Source organism: Sarcophilus harrisii, chromosome 1 (assembly GCF_902635505.1).
Source record: "Sarcophilus harrisii chromosome 1, mSarHar1.11, whole genome shotgun sequence".
NCBI lineage: Eukaryota > Metazoa > Chordata > Mammalia > Dasyuromorphia > Dasyuridae > Sarcophilus > Sarcophilus harrisii.
Window position 1 is genome coordinate 92,622,323 of NC_045426.1, and position 17,444 is coordinate 92,639,766.

At 45.0% G+C, this 17,444-nt stretch overlaps 1 protein-coding gene across 1 annotated transcript in view; it reads left to right on the plus strand.

Annotated features, from left to right (window-relative positions):
* The window catches only part of PLXNB1 (plexin B1), a 67,043-nt gene that overhangs the window by 11,983 nt on the left and 37,616 nt on the right, over positions 1-17,444 (plus strand). Inside the window, exons 2-10 of the mRNA XM_031966918.1 lie at positions 3,848-3,908; positions 10,561-11,703; positions 13,692-13,874; positions 14,343-14,471; positions 15,035-15,135; positions 15,588-15,720; positions 16,539-16,695; positions 16,945-17,053; positions 17,296-17,404. Of these exons, the coding sequence (XP_031822778.1) occupies positions 3,848-3,908; positions 10,561-11,703; positions 13,692-13,874; positions 14,343-14,471; positions 15,035-15,135; positions 15,588-15,720; positions 16,539-16,695; positions 16,945-17,053; positions 17,296-17,404 (2,125 nt within the window). The remainder of the gene's footprint in view (positions 1-3,847; positions 3,909-10,560; positions 11,704-13,691; positions 13,875-14,342; positions 14,472-15,034; positions 15,136-15,587; positions 15,721-16,538; positions 16,696-16,944; positions 17,054-17,295; positions 17,405-17,444) is intronic.

The window sequence follows — 17,444 nt, forward strand, 5'->3', positions numbered from 1 at the left end:
TTCATCATTGGTCCCCTGGAATTATGGTTAGTCACTGTTGATTAATGTTCTTAAATCTTTTAAAAGTTTGTTTGCTTTACAATGTTATCATTGTAGAAATTGTTCTGGTTATGCTCACTTCAATCCATATAAGGTATCCCAAGTTTTTCTGAAACTTTTCATCATTTCTTACAGCACAATAGTGATCCATTACATTTGCACACCATAACATGTTTAGCCATTACTCAGTTGATTGGCATCCCCTTAGTTCTTTACCACCATAAAGAGCGACTCTAAACATTTTTGTACATATAGACCCCTTTTCTCTTTCTGTTTGATCTCTTTGGGGACAAAGGTGTATGAATAGCATTTTACAGACTCCTTCCCTATTTTTACCTTCACTTTGCAACCCATCCTTCACGCTGATCAGAATGCTTTTCCTTTGGAATAGATCTGCCATTTTATTCAATTCAATAAATGTTTGTTAAGGGCCCACTATGTGCCAAGTTAGGTGATATCTTTCCTTTGCTCAAAAATCCTCAGTGACTCCTTGCCAAGTAAATCATAAGATCCTTGCCTGACATTCAAGGCTTCCTGTAAGAACCACTCTCTTTTCCCAGCTTTATCTCATATATTTCTTGCCTCAATATATTCTTTGCTCTAGACCACCTGTGCTAAACCACTTGAGCATACCCTCTACTTCTTTACCTTTATTCTTTTGTTCAAACCATTCCCTGTGTCCAAAATGTCTTTTCTGTTCCCCTACCAGATTTTACCCCAATCTTCAAAGTCAGATCCAAATGCCAGACGCTTGATGAAACTTTCCCAATTGTTTGTTGGCAATGAACTTTTCCCTGGGGCATTGCATACCTGAGAGGCATTGTGGTGTAATGGAAAGAAGGGTAGGCTTAGGAGTCACAGAGGCCTGGGCTTGATTCTTTCCTATCACATTTACTAGTTGTGTGATCTGGACAAAACTCAAGTTTTTTAACATCTCAGAATTGTGGTTTACTTATCTAAAATGGGAATATTAATATTGTAATCCTTACCTGTCAGGATTGTTATGAGGATCAAAGGAGAAAGTGCATATAAAGCATTTAACAAAATTTGAAGTATTCTATTAATGTCAACTACTATTTAAAAAAAATCGTTATCTTTTGTTTTCATATTACCTTCACTTCCCATACTCTCCTCTAAGTCAGAGAAGAATGTCTAGAACAAAGAATTAAATAAAAAGAGAACAAACCGGCATATTTGTCAAGTCTGTTAATATCTGCTTGCTTTGTTCTACCCCCAAATGCTCTGACTCATGCAAAGAAGGGAGCAAGGTGCATTCTCATATCTCTTCTTGGGGGCCAGGTTTGGTCTTTCTATTTACATAGTGTTAAGTTTTGTGTTGTTGCTTACATATATACTGTAGTACATATAAAATTGTTTTTATGGTACTGCTTACTTTATTTATCTTGCCATGCTCCTTTGCGTTCATATTCATAATTTTTGTTAGCACAGTAATGTTTTATTACATTGATTGATAAACATCTCCTTTGTTTTCAGTTCTCTGCTAACACAAAAAATACTGCTATAATTATTTTGGTATAAATTGGATTTTTCTTTTTATCTTTGACTTCCTGGGATATATCCCTTTTTAATGTAAGCTGTTAATAGAGTGCTGTGTTTTAAAACCTTTCTAGTATGATCATCATAAAACAGTGTTTCATAAAATCATAGATCGTCAAAGTTGGAAGAAAAAATCAAAATAATATAATCCAAATCCTACCTGATAAGGAGTCCCCTATTCAATTTCCTCAGCAGATTGTTATCCAGATTTTGCTTGTGGTCCTTTGTTTTTTAAAAATTTAAAACTTTATTTTTTTCCTAAGAACAAGTAACAATTTCTTAAACATTCATTTAAAAAAACTCTGATTTTAAAATTCTCACCCTCCCTTTTTTCCTTCTGGAAAAGACAAGCAATATGATATTTATTATATATACATAATACATACATATGATGTTGATTATATCTGGATTATACAGCCATGCAAAACATATTTAGCTACATTGTAAAAGAAAACAGACAAAAAACCCAACCCCAAGAAAAATAAAGTTAAAAAAAAAAACAAGTATGTTTCAAACTGTATTTAGAGTTCATCAACACTTTCTTTGGAGATAGGTAGCATTTTTCATCATAAATCCTTTGGAACAGTTGATCATGGTACAATATTATTGTTACACTGTTTAGTGTTCTCCTGGTTCCTTTTGCTTAACTTTGCATCAGTTCATATAAGTTTTTCCATGTTTTTCTGAAACCATTTTGCTCATCATTTCTTATAACAGAATAATCCATCCTGATCAAAGGCCACAACTTGTTCAGCCATTCTCTTAGGTCCCTTACTGATGGAGAAGTCATTCTTAACTCTTCCTAAAATATAAGATTTAGGAGTTCAGGGATTGTCTCTTATCTAAGCTTTATATTTCAGCTAAAGACTAACAGAGATCTCTGCACATAATCATCATTTAATGTTTATTGAATCAATAAAAGTGTTAGAATGGTCCAGTCTTTTAAAGCAGTAATATGGCTTCTGAGAAGGGAAAAGCCAAATATGAGTAAGTTCTATTGGGTGGTAGTTGAAAAGACTAGCAAGGCTAGAGAGAAGCAGTGAGAAATCAAGTGGTTATAGTCTGTGGAGGCTGTGAAAATCATGCAGAAGGAATTAGATTTGTTTTGATGGCTAGCAGGTAGCAGCTGAAGACATTTGAGTTTGAGTTATAACATGCTGAAAGCAAAACTTTAGGAATATTAATACAACTGCCACACATATGCAGCAGGCAGAAAGTGGACAGAAGAGGCTGGCTAGAAGCACAAAGGTCACTGCCCTTTTCGTCAGTATCTTGTAGTGATGCCATGTAATAGCTCATGTGGGATTTGAAAGCTGAGGGCTTGCCCTCTCCCCTGATAGTATGGGGCTAGCCTACCTAGTCCCTCCCTATCCTCCTGGCGTTTCTGTTCCCAGACTCCTCTCTGATCATCTGTTCCAATTCCCTGCTTTCTCTTCCTACAGCCCGCCAAGGCTGTAGAACCATTTTCTGCTTCTGTCTTCTTTGTTGGGCTTGGTCTCTCTTCCCCAACTTTTCCCACCCCACATCCCAGACCACAGATTTAGACTTGCTAAAGGTGGGATTCTTAACCATGGCTCCATAATCTGAACTTGGATGGGGGGGAAACATCTTTATTTTCATTAACATTTAACAAACATTTAACATTTCCTACAACTTGTACGTACACATTATTCTGAGAAGAGGTCTAGGACACAGAAAAGAACTGCTAGACCAGAGCATCTCTTAATACCAGGACCTCTATTAGGTTGAAACCTGCCTCCTCTATTTTTGATTAAATTGCCTTGGGCTTTCTCCCCAAGAGATGCCCCAAATATCTGTCACCAGACTTGTGTAAAAATTCCTTTGGGGACATGAGGGAGGGTGCAGGGACTCTGCCGGTCCATGGTACTCTCGCCTGGTCGGTGTGGGAAGAAAGGAGGCAGTCCTGGGAGGGGAGCATTAGCCTCCTCTGGAATGCAAGTACCCTGCTCCCTTCCCCTCCCCACCCCCACCTTATTGGAATGTGTGTCATGGCAGGCCTCCAAGCTAACTTCATTGCCTCTCAGCCCTGTGTGGGGACAGTGAGGGAAAAACCTGACCACGGCCTCCTGTGAACCATAATGACCTTACTAGGGGTGGGGTGGTCCTGCTCCCTCCCTCCCATGTGCGGTGTTGGGATAACCTTCAAGCGTCTCCTCCATCCTTGCTGACACTGGCAGGGAACAGTGTGGTGACCTCAGCTTTTCAGACTCATGATGTGCTCTTTCTCCAGCCCAGGTGACCTGATCCATACTGGCCATGCCGCTGTTTGCTTGCTTTGCCTGCTGTACCAGGTGAGTTCAGCCCATGTTTCCACTTGACTTTATCTAGAATATCTGAGGCCAGAGGCAGAGCTCCCCAGAACTATGTTTGCCTGCTGTGAGCCAGAGGTCATGTTCTCTGAGGGGAGCTGGAAGGATTGGAGTCTCCTGGGAGATTTGGGGAGCCAGGCTTGGTGTTTTCCTGGGGTAACCCTAGGGGAAGATGAAGAAAGTTATTAATGGTCCCTGGGGAAATTGGAGGGTAATGGTCCCTGGGGGGAACAGGGAAAGTCCTATTCTTGGTGAGAGCTGCTGTTTTCTGGGAAGTTGGGTGCTGGTGTTCCCTAAGAAATGAGGATCAGGGAGCTGGCGTCCTCTTGGGGAGCTGGAAGTGTGGAGCTGGTGTTCTCTCGTTCCTGGAGGAGTTGAGCTGGTGTTTCCTGAGAGAGCCAGGGATCAGGGAGCTGATGTTCTCTAAGGAAGCTATTCTATGGAAGATCTGGGAGCTGGTGTTCCCTAAGAAAATTGAGAATCAGGGAGTTGGTGTCCTTTGGGGGAGCTGGAAGTTTGGAAATGGTGTTCTTTGGGGAACCTCTTGTTTCTTGGAGGAGTTAGGAGCTGGTGTTTCCTGAAAGAGCTGAGTACAGGGAGCTAGTGTTCTCTGGGGGAGCTGGAAGTGTGGAGCTGATACTCTCTGGGGAAGCTCTTGTTTCCTGGGGGAGTTGGGAGCTGGTGTTTCCTGGAGGAGTTGGGAGCTGGTGTTTCCTGAGAGAGCCGGGGATCAGGGAGCTGATGTTCTCTAAGGAAGCTATTCTATGGAAGATCTGGGACCTGGTGTTCCCTAAGAAAATGAGAATCAGGGAGCTGGTGTCCTTTGGGGGAACTGGAAGTGTGGAGAGGTGTTCTTTGGGGAAACTCTTATTCCCTAGAGGAGCTGGGAACTGGTGTTTTTTGAAAGAGCTGGATTTAGGGAACTAGTGTTCTCTGGGGGAGCTGGAAGTGTAGAGCTGGTATTTTCTGGGGAAGTGCTTGTTTCCTGGGGGAGTTGGGAGCTGGTGTTTCCTGAGAGAGCTGGGCTCAGGGAGCTAATGTTCTCTGGGGGAACTGGGAGCTGATATTGCCTGAGGGGGAGCTGGAATGGTGGTTTTCCTCAGAGGATCTGGATATTATGTCTCTTGGGAAAATAGAAAGGCTGTGTTTATAGGGATTTTATGTTCTTCACCAAAGTTCCAGGCACTACTAAGCTCTAGGCCCCCCAACGTCCCGTCATCTGTCACTGTCATTGACCTGCCTTCCTGAGCTCGGCAAGTTCACCCCTCTGCCAGTTATCCCTCGTTCCTGCTGCCCCCTCCATGTGATCAGCTCTGTTACTACTATCCCTAAGCCCACTCTGTTGTCTTTGATCCAATCTCTGTTCATTGATCCAACTGAGAGTCACCAGGACTTGAGATTATCCACTTTCCCACACTGGGTCACTGGCCACGGTCATGCAGAGTAAGCTCCGCCTGTCCCTCTCACTTCCCCCACTCCCTCCTGTTCAGCCTCTGTCACAGCTGGGCCGGATACAGCATGCCAGGAAACATGTCAAGTTGTGGGAAGAATGGGGGGAGCTCTCCCTCCTCTCCCCTCTTCTCTGTGCTTCTGTGTGCCTTTTACCCTGCTCCACACATCCTGGTACTCTGTTGCCGGTGCTGGTTATTTTGTAGTTTGCATTCCTGCTCTTTTGGGGAAAGGAGGGTGAAATGTTCCTCTGGTTTCTGTGTCTCCTTCTGTCTCCCACCTCCAGATCTACCTCACTGTGGACTAAGGTTAGAGAAGGGCCAAGATAGATGAGTCCTTGGGAATAAGGAACTAAGGCTTCGGGTTGTAGAGATTCATTGGAAGTCATCTCACCCAGTCCTCTGTCTCCAGGCAGGATGACCATTCAGACTGGGGGGAGGAATCCCTTTGATTTTGTAAGGACCTATTTTTAGCAACCCTTGCTACCCTATCTCTCACCAGCTCTTCCTTATGTGTAACCTAACTTGCTAGTATTTCAGGGATTTTTGCATCCCAATATTAGTATTCCTAGAATTAAGTCCTCTTACCTTCCTGTCCCTGAAAACAAAATAATACCAAGCAAAACAAAACAAAAATGTCTTGCAGCAAATAAACGGTCAAGCGAAACAAATTCCTACATTGGCCACATCCAAAATTCATGTTTTATTTGGAATATTAGTCCCTCACCTCTTTGTCATTTTCTTCTTGTTTTGAGCTGAGTTAAAATATTTGCCCTATCTGGAATATTAGTCCCTTACCTCTCTGTCATTTTCTTCTTGTTTTAACCCGAGTTAAAATATTTGCCCTGTCTGGAATATTAGTCCCTCACCTCCTTGTCATTTTCTTCTTGTTTTGACCTGAGTTAAAATATTCACCTTGTTTGGAATATTAGTCCCTCACCTCCCTATCATTTTCTTCTTGTTTTGACCTGAGTTAAAATATTTGCCTTGTTGGAATATTATTCTCTTACCTCCCTGTCATTTTCTTCTTGTTTTGACCTGAGTTAAAATATTTGCCTGTTCTAAGTCTCTTGTCAAGAAGAAGACTATCTTTTAATGCCCTCTAACCTTTTCTCAGACTAAAACATTTCCTCCTCCCCTCTTCTTCTTATCTCCCACTCTTCAGCCTGCCTTTCCTCCTTAGGTGTCCTTGAATTCTCCACATTCTTGGGTTCTGGGGAATCTCAGGCTTTTGACCATGATTTGATGCCTAACCTGAACTTCTCTCCCACCTCCCACTCTAGTCCTTCCTTTTCTTTCCAGATGTCCTTTCCTTCTCCATATCCCTGGCTATATCCAGGAAGAACCCAGGGTTCTGGCTATAACTTCTTCTAAGGCCAGACACTTCTGATCCCAAAGATCCTGATTTTAGTCTACTTCCTCTCCAGTGAATGCATCCCCATCTCCCAACCTCCATGCTTATTTGCTTATTCAATTCAACATAAATGTTTTTTAAAGGTCTCCTAGATGCATATGGGGAAGCTAAGTGGTGCAATGAATAGTGTCAGGCCTAAAGTAAGGGATCCTCAACTTTCTGAGTTCAAATCTGGCCTCAGACATTAGCTGTGACCCTGGATAGGTATTGACTCCTCACTTTCTTCATCCGTAAAAATGAGCTGGGGAAGGAAATGGCCAACCATTCCAGGATCTGCCAAGAAAAGCCCAAACAGGGAAGAGGTGGACACTACTGAAATGACTGAATAACAAGAGGCTTAAGACCATGCTGCTGTACTAGGCAGGCAAAAGTTTATGGCTTGTTTGGGGAAGCAACCTGCATATCGCAAAACAATTTGAAGATGTCCAGAACACAAACAACAGGGAAGATTTCAAAGAAGATATTCACCTAAGCTAAGTCTTGAGGGGAAATATGGATACTAAAGGGTACAAAGATAGTCCAAGCATGGGGAGATGTGTCTGAGTGCAGAGACAACGAAAGGGAATGTTGAGATGAGCAGCAGCTTCGAGTCTGCTCCTGTTGATAGAGAGCATGAAGGGGAATAATAGGATATAAGGATGGAAAGGTAGGTTCCGGCTGTGCTGTGGAGAACCTTTAACCAGTCATTAGTCAACAAACATTTGTGCCTATGTGCTAGGCCCTAGAGATAAGAAGAAAGACCAAAAAAAAAATCTGCCACAAAACCACTTCTCAAGGAGTCTCCATTCTAATGGGTTAAACAACTAGTAGATATCCAGGTACATACAACGTATAGTAGAGGAATGTAATCTGAGAGAAGACAGTAATAGGTGGGGGAACCAGGAGAGCCTCCCACTGCAGAAGGAGAGATTATAGCTGAGTCTAGAAGGAAGCCAGGGAAACTTAAGAAGTTAAGGGACTTAAAGGCATGGGGGAGGAGTATCCTATTGAAGGAATTGGTTGTAGGTCTGTATAGTTGGATCATCAAATTCCTGGAGGGAAAGGAAGGTGTAAAAAGTCTGGTATGGCAGGAAGGGACCTGGTTATGAAGAACTTTATTTTTTATTTATTTATTTGTTTTTGCTGAGGCAGCTGGGGTTAAGTGATTTGCCCAGGATCACACAGCTAGGAAATATTAAATGTCTGAGGTCAAATTTGAACTCGGGTCTCCTGACTTCAGGGCTGGTGCTGCCCCTTATGAAAAACTTTAAATGACAAACAGAAGAGTTTATATTTATTCCTGGAGGTGAAAATCATTGGAGCTCCTTGTGCAGGGAGGGTGGTGATGTGGTCAGATATACTCTTTAGAAAAATAATTTTGGCAATCAAGTGGAGGATGGGCTGAAGAAGGGAGAGACTTTAGGCAGAAAGGCTGTTACTATAATCTTTTTTTTAAAGTTCATTTTTAATACACATTGTTTTATGAATTATGTTGGGAGAGAAAAATCAGGGAAAAGAGGAAAAACCATGGGAGAGATTTAAAAAACAGAAAAAAGAATTGTTGATTTACATTCAGTCTCCTTAGTTCTTTTTCTGAATGCCGATGGCATTTTCTCTCCAAAGTCTATTGGGATTCCTTTGGATCTCTGAACTACCGAGAAGAACCAAGTCTTTCATAGTTGCTCATCACACATTCTTGTTGTTATTGTGTACAGTGATTCTGTTTGTTTTTATCAACATTAATTCATGTAAATCTTCAGTTCTTTTTATAATCAGCTTGTTCATCATTTTTTATAGAACATAATATTCCATTACCTTTATGTACCACAACTGGTTCAGCCATTCTCCAATTGATGGACATCCACTCCTTTTTCAATTCTTTGCTACCACAAAAGGAGCTGCTACAAACATTTTTGCACATGCAGATTCTTTTCCCTCCTTTATGATCTCTTTGGGATACAGACCCAGTAATGGCACTGCTGGGTCAAAGGGTTTTACTGCTGTAATCTTGATGAGACCTGAACTAGAGTCATGACTTTATGAATAGTGGGAAGGGAATGTATGTAAGAGATGTTATGAAGATAGAAAGGACAAGACTTAGCAGCCAGCTGCTAGGATTTTTGTTTTTTCTTAGAGGGCAATATAACCACTGAAAAGTTTTGAATTGGGGAGTACAATGGTCCATTGGGTGACTTCCATTTATCAAGGAAGGATTATAGAAGAGGGAGACTGGAGATAGTATCTTGGGCATGAAATGGTGAGGATCTGAATTAGGTGATGGCTATGTGAATAAAAGGAAATGGATATGAGGGTTGGCAGCTGATTACGTCTTGGGGTAGAGGAGAGGAGAGAGTAAAGGAAGAGTTTGAGGTTATGAGTACAGATCACTAGAAGGATGGTGGTACTCAACAGAAATAGGAAAATTTGGAGGATATGATTTGGATGAGAATAGGATGGAAAAGATGATGTATCTCATTTTAGGTTGTTCATGGCACCATGAACCATGATCTACTCTGCCACTGTTTTAGATGGGGATGTCAGTGTATTTCCTCTGGCCACCATAGCCATCCCTATTTCCAAACCATTGTGGCCTTTCCCTGGCTACTATTCTTCTATGTGTGCAGTTTTTCCAATCAGAATGTAAGCTTTTTGAGGCTTGTCTTTGCTTTAATATTTTTATCTCCAGGGTTTAGCATATTGCTTGGAATATAGTAAGTACTTAAATATACTTTTTATTCATTCATTTAAGTTCATGCCTGAAATAGTTTTTGGACATCCAAGTAGAAATGTCAAACAGGCATTTGCAGTTCAGGAGAGAAATGAAGACTGGATTTATAGATCCTGGCTCATGGATGAAAGATCCTGGCTGAAAAACTAGAAAAAGTCTCTAAGCAACAGATGGATTCTTAGAGAGGATAATTGTATCTGCATAAAGACGATAATTGAATCCATGGGAGTAGATGAGGTCACCAAGGGAGGGAGTGTAAAGAAAAAGGTCCAGGACTGAGCTTGGAGAGACATATATTTAGGGAAAAGGAGATGGCTGGTAGTCTAGTAAAGGAGATTAGGAAGTGGTCAGACAGTTAGGAAGAGGACCAGCAGACAGAGAAGCTAAGAGAGGAGAAAGTATCTTAGAAAAGCTATGGAGAAATGAAGGAGGATGAGGACTGAGAAAAGGCCAATGAGAGAGCAGATTCAGTAGAGTGTTGGGTTTGAGAGCCAAATTTTAAGGCACTGAAAAAAAAAGGAAGAGATCATGATCTCAATGATGAGAAAACTGGGGTAGCAGTACTTGTAGATATCTTTTTGTAGGAGTTTGGTAGTAAAAGGGAAAGGTATTCAGAATAGCAGAAGGGAATGAGATAAGATCGGAGAGAAATTGAAAATGAAAAAATGGATGTGATCAGTGGGAAAGACATGGGAAAAGATGAAATTAGGTCCCAAGCAGAGGGGTTAGAGCTAGATCCTTTCTCCATAGGCTTCCTTATCCACACTAATTTTTTCTCTTTCTCTTTCTCTGTCTCTACCTCTGTGTGTCTCTCTTTTTGTGTGTGTCTTTTCCTCTGTGTATCTCTGTCTCTTTCTGTCTCTCTGTCTCTATCTCTCTGTCTCTGTCTGTCTGTGTCTGTGTCTCTCTCTTTCTTTGTTTCTGTCTGTCTGTCTCTGTTTCTATCTGTCTCTTTGTCTCTGTGTGTATCTCTTTCTCTGTCTCTGTCTCTGTCTCCCCTTTCCTTCTTCTTCTTCCCCCTTCCCCATTTTCTTCTGTTTGTCTTTCATATTTTTCTCTCCTCAGGTGACCATGCTTATCCTTGGCTCAGCCCTTCTCCAGCTGCTCTGGGCTGTGTGTGCTCCAGCCTCTGCCATGCAACAGTCCCCTCTTGTCTCCTTCACCCCCAATAACACACGCCTTCAGCATCTGGTCAGGGACCCCATCTCAGGGACCCTCTATTTGGGAGCCACCAACTTCTTGTTCCAACTGAGTCCGGAGCTAACGCTTGAGGCAACTGTGCCCACGGGGCCCGTGCTGGACAGCAGGGACTGTCTGCCCCCTGTGCTGCCTCTTGAGTGCCCACAGGCCCAGCTCACAGACAACCCCAACCAGCTGCTATTGGTGAGCCCCAGTGGGTCTGGCCAAGATGAAGGGGCTTTAGTGGTGTGTGGGAGCGCACACCAGGGAGTGTGTGAACAGCGACGCTTGGACCATATTGGGCAGCTCTTGCTTCGTCCGGAGCGCCCAGGAGACACTCAGTACGTGGCAGCCAACGATCCGGCCATCAGCACGGTGGGGCTGGTGGGGCAGGGTCCAGCCGGGGAGCCCCTTTTGTTTGTGGGCCGGGGCTATACCAGCCGGGGTGTCGGAGGGGGGATACCTCCCATCACCACCCGGGCGCTGCGTCCCCCTGATCCACAGGCTGCGTTTTCCTATGAGGAGACGGCCAAGTTAGCCGTGGGTCGGCTGTCCGAGTATAGCCACCACTTTGTGGCTGCCTTTGCCCGTCGAACCAGCGTCTACTTCCTGTTCTTGCGGCGAGACCTGCAGGCCCAGTCCCGAGCCTTCCGCCCCTACCTGTCCCGAGTCTGCCTGAGTGATCAGCATTATTATTCCTATGTGGAGCTTCCGCTGTCCTGTGGAGGGGCTCCCTACGGACTGGTGCAGGCGGCCGCTGTGGCTGTTCCCGGGAAGGGGTCCCAGGAAGAGGGCGGAGAAGTGCTGTTTGCTGCTTTTTCTTCAGTCAGCCCTTCCACTATGGGCCGTGCGCCGGCAGCTGGAGTTTCTGGGGCCTCCGCGCTCTGTGCTTTCCCGTTAGATGAGGTTGACCAGTTGGCCAACCGAACACGGGATGCTTGCTACACACGGGACGGCCGGGCGGAAGATGGAACGGAGATTGCCTACATTGAGTATGATGTCAACTCCAACTGTGCCCAGCTGCCTGTTGTAAGTAACTCTGGGTTCCTCTAGTGGTGGTCCACTCTTCCCTGCCATTTCCCGTCCTTCAGGCTCCTCACAGGTTTCTGTTACCTCCTCAGGGACTGGGAATTGAGTAAACATTTTAATAGTATTATCAGAATGTATTTGTTGGTTGCTTCCTGTGTGCCCAACGCTGGCTCAGAAGTTTGATCCTAGATTCTTGATAATAAATTATTGAACTGTATAAAACAGATAATGTGCACTGAAGTAATTCAGGGAGGAATAATGTTTGTCTGAGCTGGAATAGTCAGAGAAAATGTCATCATGGGGGAATTGTATTGTATTTGTGGATTTGTGGAGAATGGATTATATTTGTATAAGTAAAAAAGGCATGAGGACAATATTCCAGATTTCAGGGGTAAGGGATTGGGGAAGCATGAACAGAAGTGACCATGGAGAAACAAGCCTGGTGCATCTATTAGGGGGATAGTTAGGGTCAGGAGAAAAACCTAGCTGATAGAAGAGTGTGTTGGAGAGAAAGGTTAGAGCTAGATGGGTCAGATGAGACTATAGAATAGAAAATCCTGAATATTGGACTGAAGAGTTCAAATTTGGCTCACTGTCTACTAGGTTTTGGAGTAGGAGTAGGAGAATAATGTGAGAAAATGGTGTTTTGAGAAAGATTTGATTTGGTACTGTGAGCAAGATGGATTGGAGAGGATGACTGAGGTCAGGGAGATCGATTCAAAGGCTAATGTAGTAATCCAGCCATTAATCAAGGAGCTGGACTAATAATCATAGTGATGATATCTATCATTTTTATGGTAGTTATTAGCTGACAAAGTCCTTTCCTATTTATAATCATCTTTTCTTTTTTTTTTTAAATTTAGATTCAATTTTATTTTATTTTCAGTTCTATCTTCTTTCTATCCCTTTTTCTTTCCTCCTTTCCACTGAGAAATGAAGAAAAATGAATACTGTTACAAACATAAGCAGTCAAGCAAAACAAATTCCCTCATTGGCCATTTTTTTTTTAAGTCTCATTCTGAACTCTTGAGTCCATTACTTCTCTAACAGGAGGTGTATGACAAATTTCATCATGAGTCTTCTGGAATTGTAGTTGGTGATTATGCTACTTTTTTCTCTCCTGGAGGTGTGGCCTTGGAAATGGAGAGGAAGAGACTAATCTGAGAGATATTTAGAGGAAGAATTGACAGTATAAAGGGGACAAAGATGAAGAGAAAAGTCAAAATTGGCTTTAGTTCTTTCAGATTGAGGAAATGGTGGAAGGACAAGGGAGTTAGGGAGATTTGGTTTGGTTTTGGATATGGCTTGAGTTTGAGGTCATGTTGGCTTGTGAGTACCTGGAAATAAGGGACTGTAACCTCAGTGATAGTTTTCGGGGTAACTGGAGATATAGATTTGGAAGATATCAACAGAGGGATGATAGTGAGAGCTCCAGGAAGGATCAAAATCCCAGGGGACAAAGTGGGGCCAGCTCAAGTATGGCAGCATGGGAATTCCATAATAATGTGCACCAGTTGCATTATGTTGTGGGAGGTTGAGGTGGAATGGAGATAGTGGTAGGAAACTCTGAGACTCTTGCTTCCTTCTCAAGTCCTAGCATCTCTTCTTCTGTCCTCTCCTACTTGGGAACTCTACTGAGAGTGGGGATGGTGAGGATTTTTTTGGGAGGGTGGCTGTGTGGGGGCACTTTTTAGCTCCGGTGACCATATATTCAATATTTTCCAGGAAGTCCCAACTTTAAGAAAAGAAAGTGCACTTTTTTATGAAGTGTTTGCAAAAATAATTTTTTTGGTTTGACCAGTACCTTTATTTTGGGTTCAGAAAATAGAATCATATCATCCTATAGACACTTAAGGCCCTCAAGAACACCATCCAGTCTCAGGGATGTTTAAAGCTGTTTGAAGCATGTGGAAGAAACCACCTGGAAGTCGTGGGCTCTAGTGTGGCAGGAATCGTGACTCCACCCTAAATTTCTTCCTCTTGTTAAGGATACACTGGATGCCTACCCGTGTGGGTCAGACCACACGCCCAGCCCAATGGCCAGCCGAGTTCCCTTAGAGGCCACACCCCTGGTAGAGTGGACAGATGTCCAATTAACAGCTGTGGCAGTTAGTGTGGAAGATGGCCATACCATTGCCTTCCTGGGAGATAGCCAAGGGCAGCTGCATAAGGTAAGATCAGGGACTGTGGACACCATGGGGGGGGGGTCAAGACTACAAGTTCAGAGGGATATATTGCTGTGTAAAAGAAGAAAAACTTAGATTTCCTGATCTCTCTCTCTCTCTCTCTCTCTCTCTCTCTCTCTCTCTCTCTCTCTCTCTGTGTCTCTCTCTGTGTGTCTCTCTTTCTCTCTTATTTTGCCTGTAATATTTTTTTCTGGGGAGTCTTTTTGATCCTGGGACCAAGCCCAGATACTTATAAGCTTCTGAACCAGAGTATACTCACTTGGATCCTAAGGATGAACCATGTAACCTATATCTATGTCCTTGGTCTTTTAGCTTTGGGCTTCATTGTCTGTAATCTGAGATCTCTGATCCCCAACCCCAAGGATGGGGATTGTGATCTCTGGGTTTTTGCACATCCCCATAGTCCATATCTCTTCACTGTCCTTACCCCATTCACTATTCCTGATTATCCAGGTTTACTTGGGCCCAGAAGGTGATCATCGTCCTTACGCAACACAGCTCATCCAGAGTGGCTCGGCAGTGAGCAGTGACCTCATCTTTGACTGGGCTTTGGAACATCTGTATGTCATGACCCAGAGCACAGTGAGTGATGGGGCTAAGGCTCGAGGTAGAACTGGGCCCTCTTTCTATAGATGTAGATATGGCGTAGTAGAAAGAACAGAATCAGAAGTCTCTGGTTTGAATCCAGACTGTGACACGTACTGGGTCAGTACTGGCAAATCACTTTACTACGTAGGACTCCAAATCCTTCATCCGTTAAAAGGGGATAATATTCCTTGTTCAACCACTGTCACAGTTTTTGTTCTGAAGGAAGTACTTTTCAAACCTTAAAATGTTAAAGTGGTTTTTGTTATTGTTTAGATCTTGATTTGGTTGACTCATGATAGAGATGGTGATGGGCTGGGAGCACAGAATGGTGAAGGGGAGGACGACTAAATCTGGCCCAGCTTTGCTGTCTACTCAGAAGGCCCCTGTTGGGCAACATTTTTTTTAAACTTTAAAGCATTATTGAAATGGGAATCATCATGTCATAGAACATGGTGAATTTGAATGGATTTTGAAGTAAGAAATAAAAGCGAATTGCCCTGGGATTTCTGGGCTTCTCTGTGGATTTCTTTGTTGAGTTGACCACCTTGTATCTCCAGGTAGTGAGGGTCCCAGTGGCCTCCTGCTCCCAGCATTTGGATTGTACATCGTGTCTGGCCCCCAAGGACCCCTACTGTGGGTGGTGTGTTCTTCTTGGACGGTCAGTGTCTTGACCATCTGAACCTTGTGGATTGTTATTGTGTGTGGGGCTGGGTAGGAGGAGGTGCCTGTCAGACACTCATGGAAGTTCCTCTGTGAATTCTAGAGATCCTTCTACTGATGCTCAGATAGATACTTTTTCTATGGGTCCAGAGGATTATTTTGCTGATGTTAGAGACCCGTTAATATGTGGGTTTGGGGGATATGCTCAGCTAGCCCCTCCCCAGGAGACTGAGGTAGAAATGGTCAAGTCCTTGATTGGGGGGGGGGGTCAGCTGGAGCAGATCCTTTCATTGCTAGAATGCCTTGGAGACCCTTCTTGACCTTTTGAGTCTTCTAGAGGCCCTTTGTGATCCTGATTCCTAGCTAAGGGCATGTAGGGAGGGATTTCTTTCCCCCCTTGACTGAGGCAGATTCTCTGTGATCCTCAAATGCTTCCTCTGTTTGATCCAGGTGCACCCGGCGTGCTGAGTGCTCCCGGGGCCGGGGCCCAGAGCCCTGGCTGTGGAGCTTCAGTCCTGAACCTAAGTGTCTTGAGATCCAGGCTGTGAGTCCAGCCAATGTTAGCCGGGAGGAGAAGAGAAATGTAAGCCCCAAGAGATAGGGTGGGGGGTATCTCTGAGGGGCCCACCAAGAGAAAGGCCAAAGGATGTCTCTGGAGAGACTCCATGGACTGTTTCTTTTGGGAGAGTTCTGGGGGGAGAGGGAGTATCCGTAGCAGATCCACGAGAGCTTCTGAGATAGTTTTCTCTTTGGGGGGAGGCAGGTGTGGGAATGCTCTGCAGGGGGTAATTGTTAGGGGGTATGGGGAGGAGTTTCATGAGTGGATGGGGGAGGTGATGTCTTCCACGTGGGAGATGCTGAGGGATCCTCAGCTTGGGGAACTCTGGGTATGGTAGGGGGAGCTCCAAGGATGGTGTCTGTGGCGCTGCTCTATGGCTCAGTAAATGCAGGAAGCTTTGTGGGATGCATTTGAAGGGAACTCCATGGATTTTCGTGGGAAGATGCTGGAGCCCCCTTGCTGAAGGTTTCTATTAGGGATGTTGGGGGGTCACTGATGATATATGGGGGTACTCCACGGGGCAGTGCGAGGATTGGCATTCACAGCCATTTGTCTATGGGGGGCTCGTGGAGAGCTGCTTGTGACAGGCTTCCTGAGGGGCAGTTGTGGGAATCCCACAGGGGACATCTGTGGAGCCCGTGAGGGATCTAGTTAGTTGTGACTTTGTTGCCCCTTCCTTCTGCGTATCCCCCTAGGTTGGGAGGGTAGAACATGTGTGGAGCTCCGAGTCTCCCAGATAGGGCGGTATGTGTGTGTGTGTGTGTGTGTGTGTGTGTGTGTGCACGCGCACTCGAGGGGTCCGTGCACAGGCTGATGTGCTTGTCCTGCCCTTTGATTGGCAGATATTCCTGTCAATCTCAGATTTGCCTGTCCTGCGGCCAGATGAATCGTACTCATGTTATTTTGAAGAGTATAAGAGTCCTGCGGTGCGGACTGATGCCGGAGTGATGTGTCCCTCCCCGGACCCCAGTCGGACCCCTGCCCTGCAGATGGGCGCTGGTCAGTGAGGGGACGGGCCGGTTGGGACGGGAACGGCAAAGTGGGGATTCCGCCCTGGGGGGCCGTGGGAGAGCCTGGGGCTGGGACGGAGCCTTGGGAGAAGAGGGGTCTGTGGCTTGTTTTCCTTCCCTCCCTTTCCCTGTGTTCTCTGGGGTCTTGGGTCTTCGATTCTCTCTTGCAGCAGAACCTGTGCATGTATACCAGGGTGAACCTCAGTCCTGACTTAGAACTCCCTTCCACCCCTCACAGATCATGTCTCTGTGCCTTTATGGCTGAAGTTTGGGGAAGTGGTCATCGCCTCCACCAAGTTCTCCTTCTATGACTGTGCTGCCGCGGCGACGCTTCATCCATCCACGCCGTGAGTCCCCACCCTGATGCCCCGGCTTTCCAACCTCCCCGGTTCTTCCCCCAACCTCCCCCATCACCGCGCCGCTTCTCTCCGTCTCCCGGGTTGTGGCAGTGGCCCCACCTCCCCGATCCCAGATACACCAGACAGGCCTGTTAGGTCAGCACCGGCCCTGACCCAGTGCCGCCCACCCCCTGCCACCGTCACTCTCCCCGGGGGCCTCGCCTCCACCGGCGCGCTTTGCCTTGTCCTAGGTGCCGGGCCTGTGTGCAGAGCTCCTGGGGGTGCAGCTGGTGTGTCTGGCAGCATCTGTGTACCCACAAGACCGCCTGTGAGGGAGGCCCCGTTGTGCACAGCCAGAGGGTGAGTGTGGCCCAGGGGGGTGAGAACAGATGGGGGGATG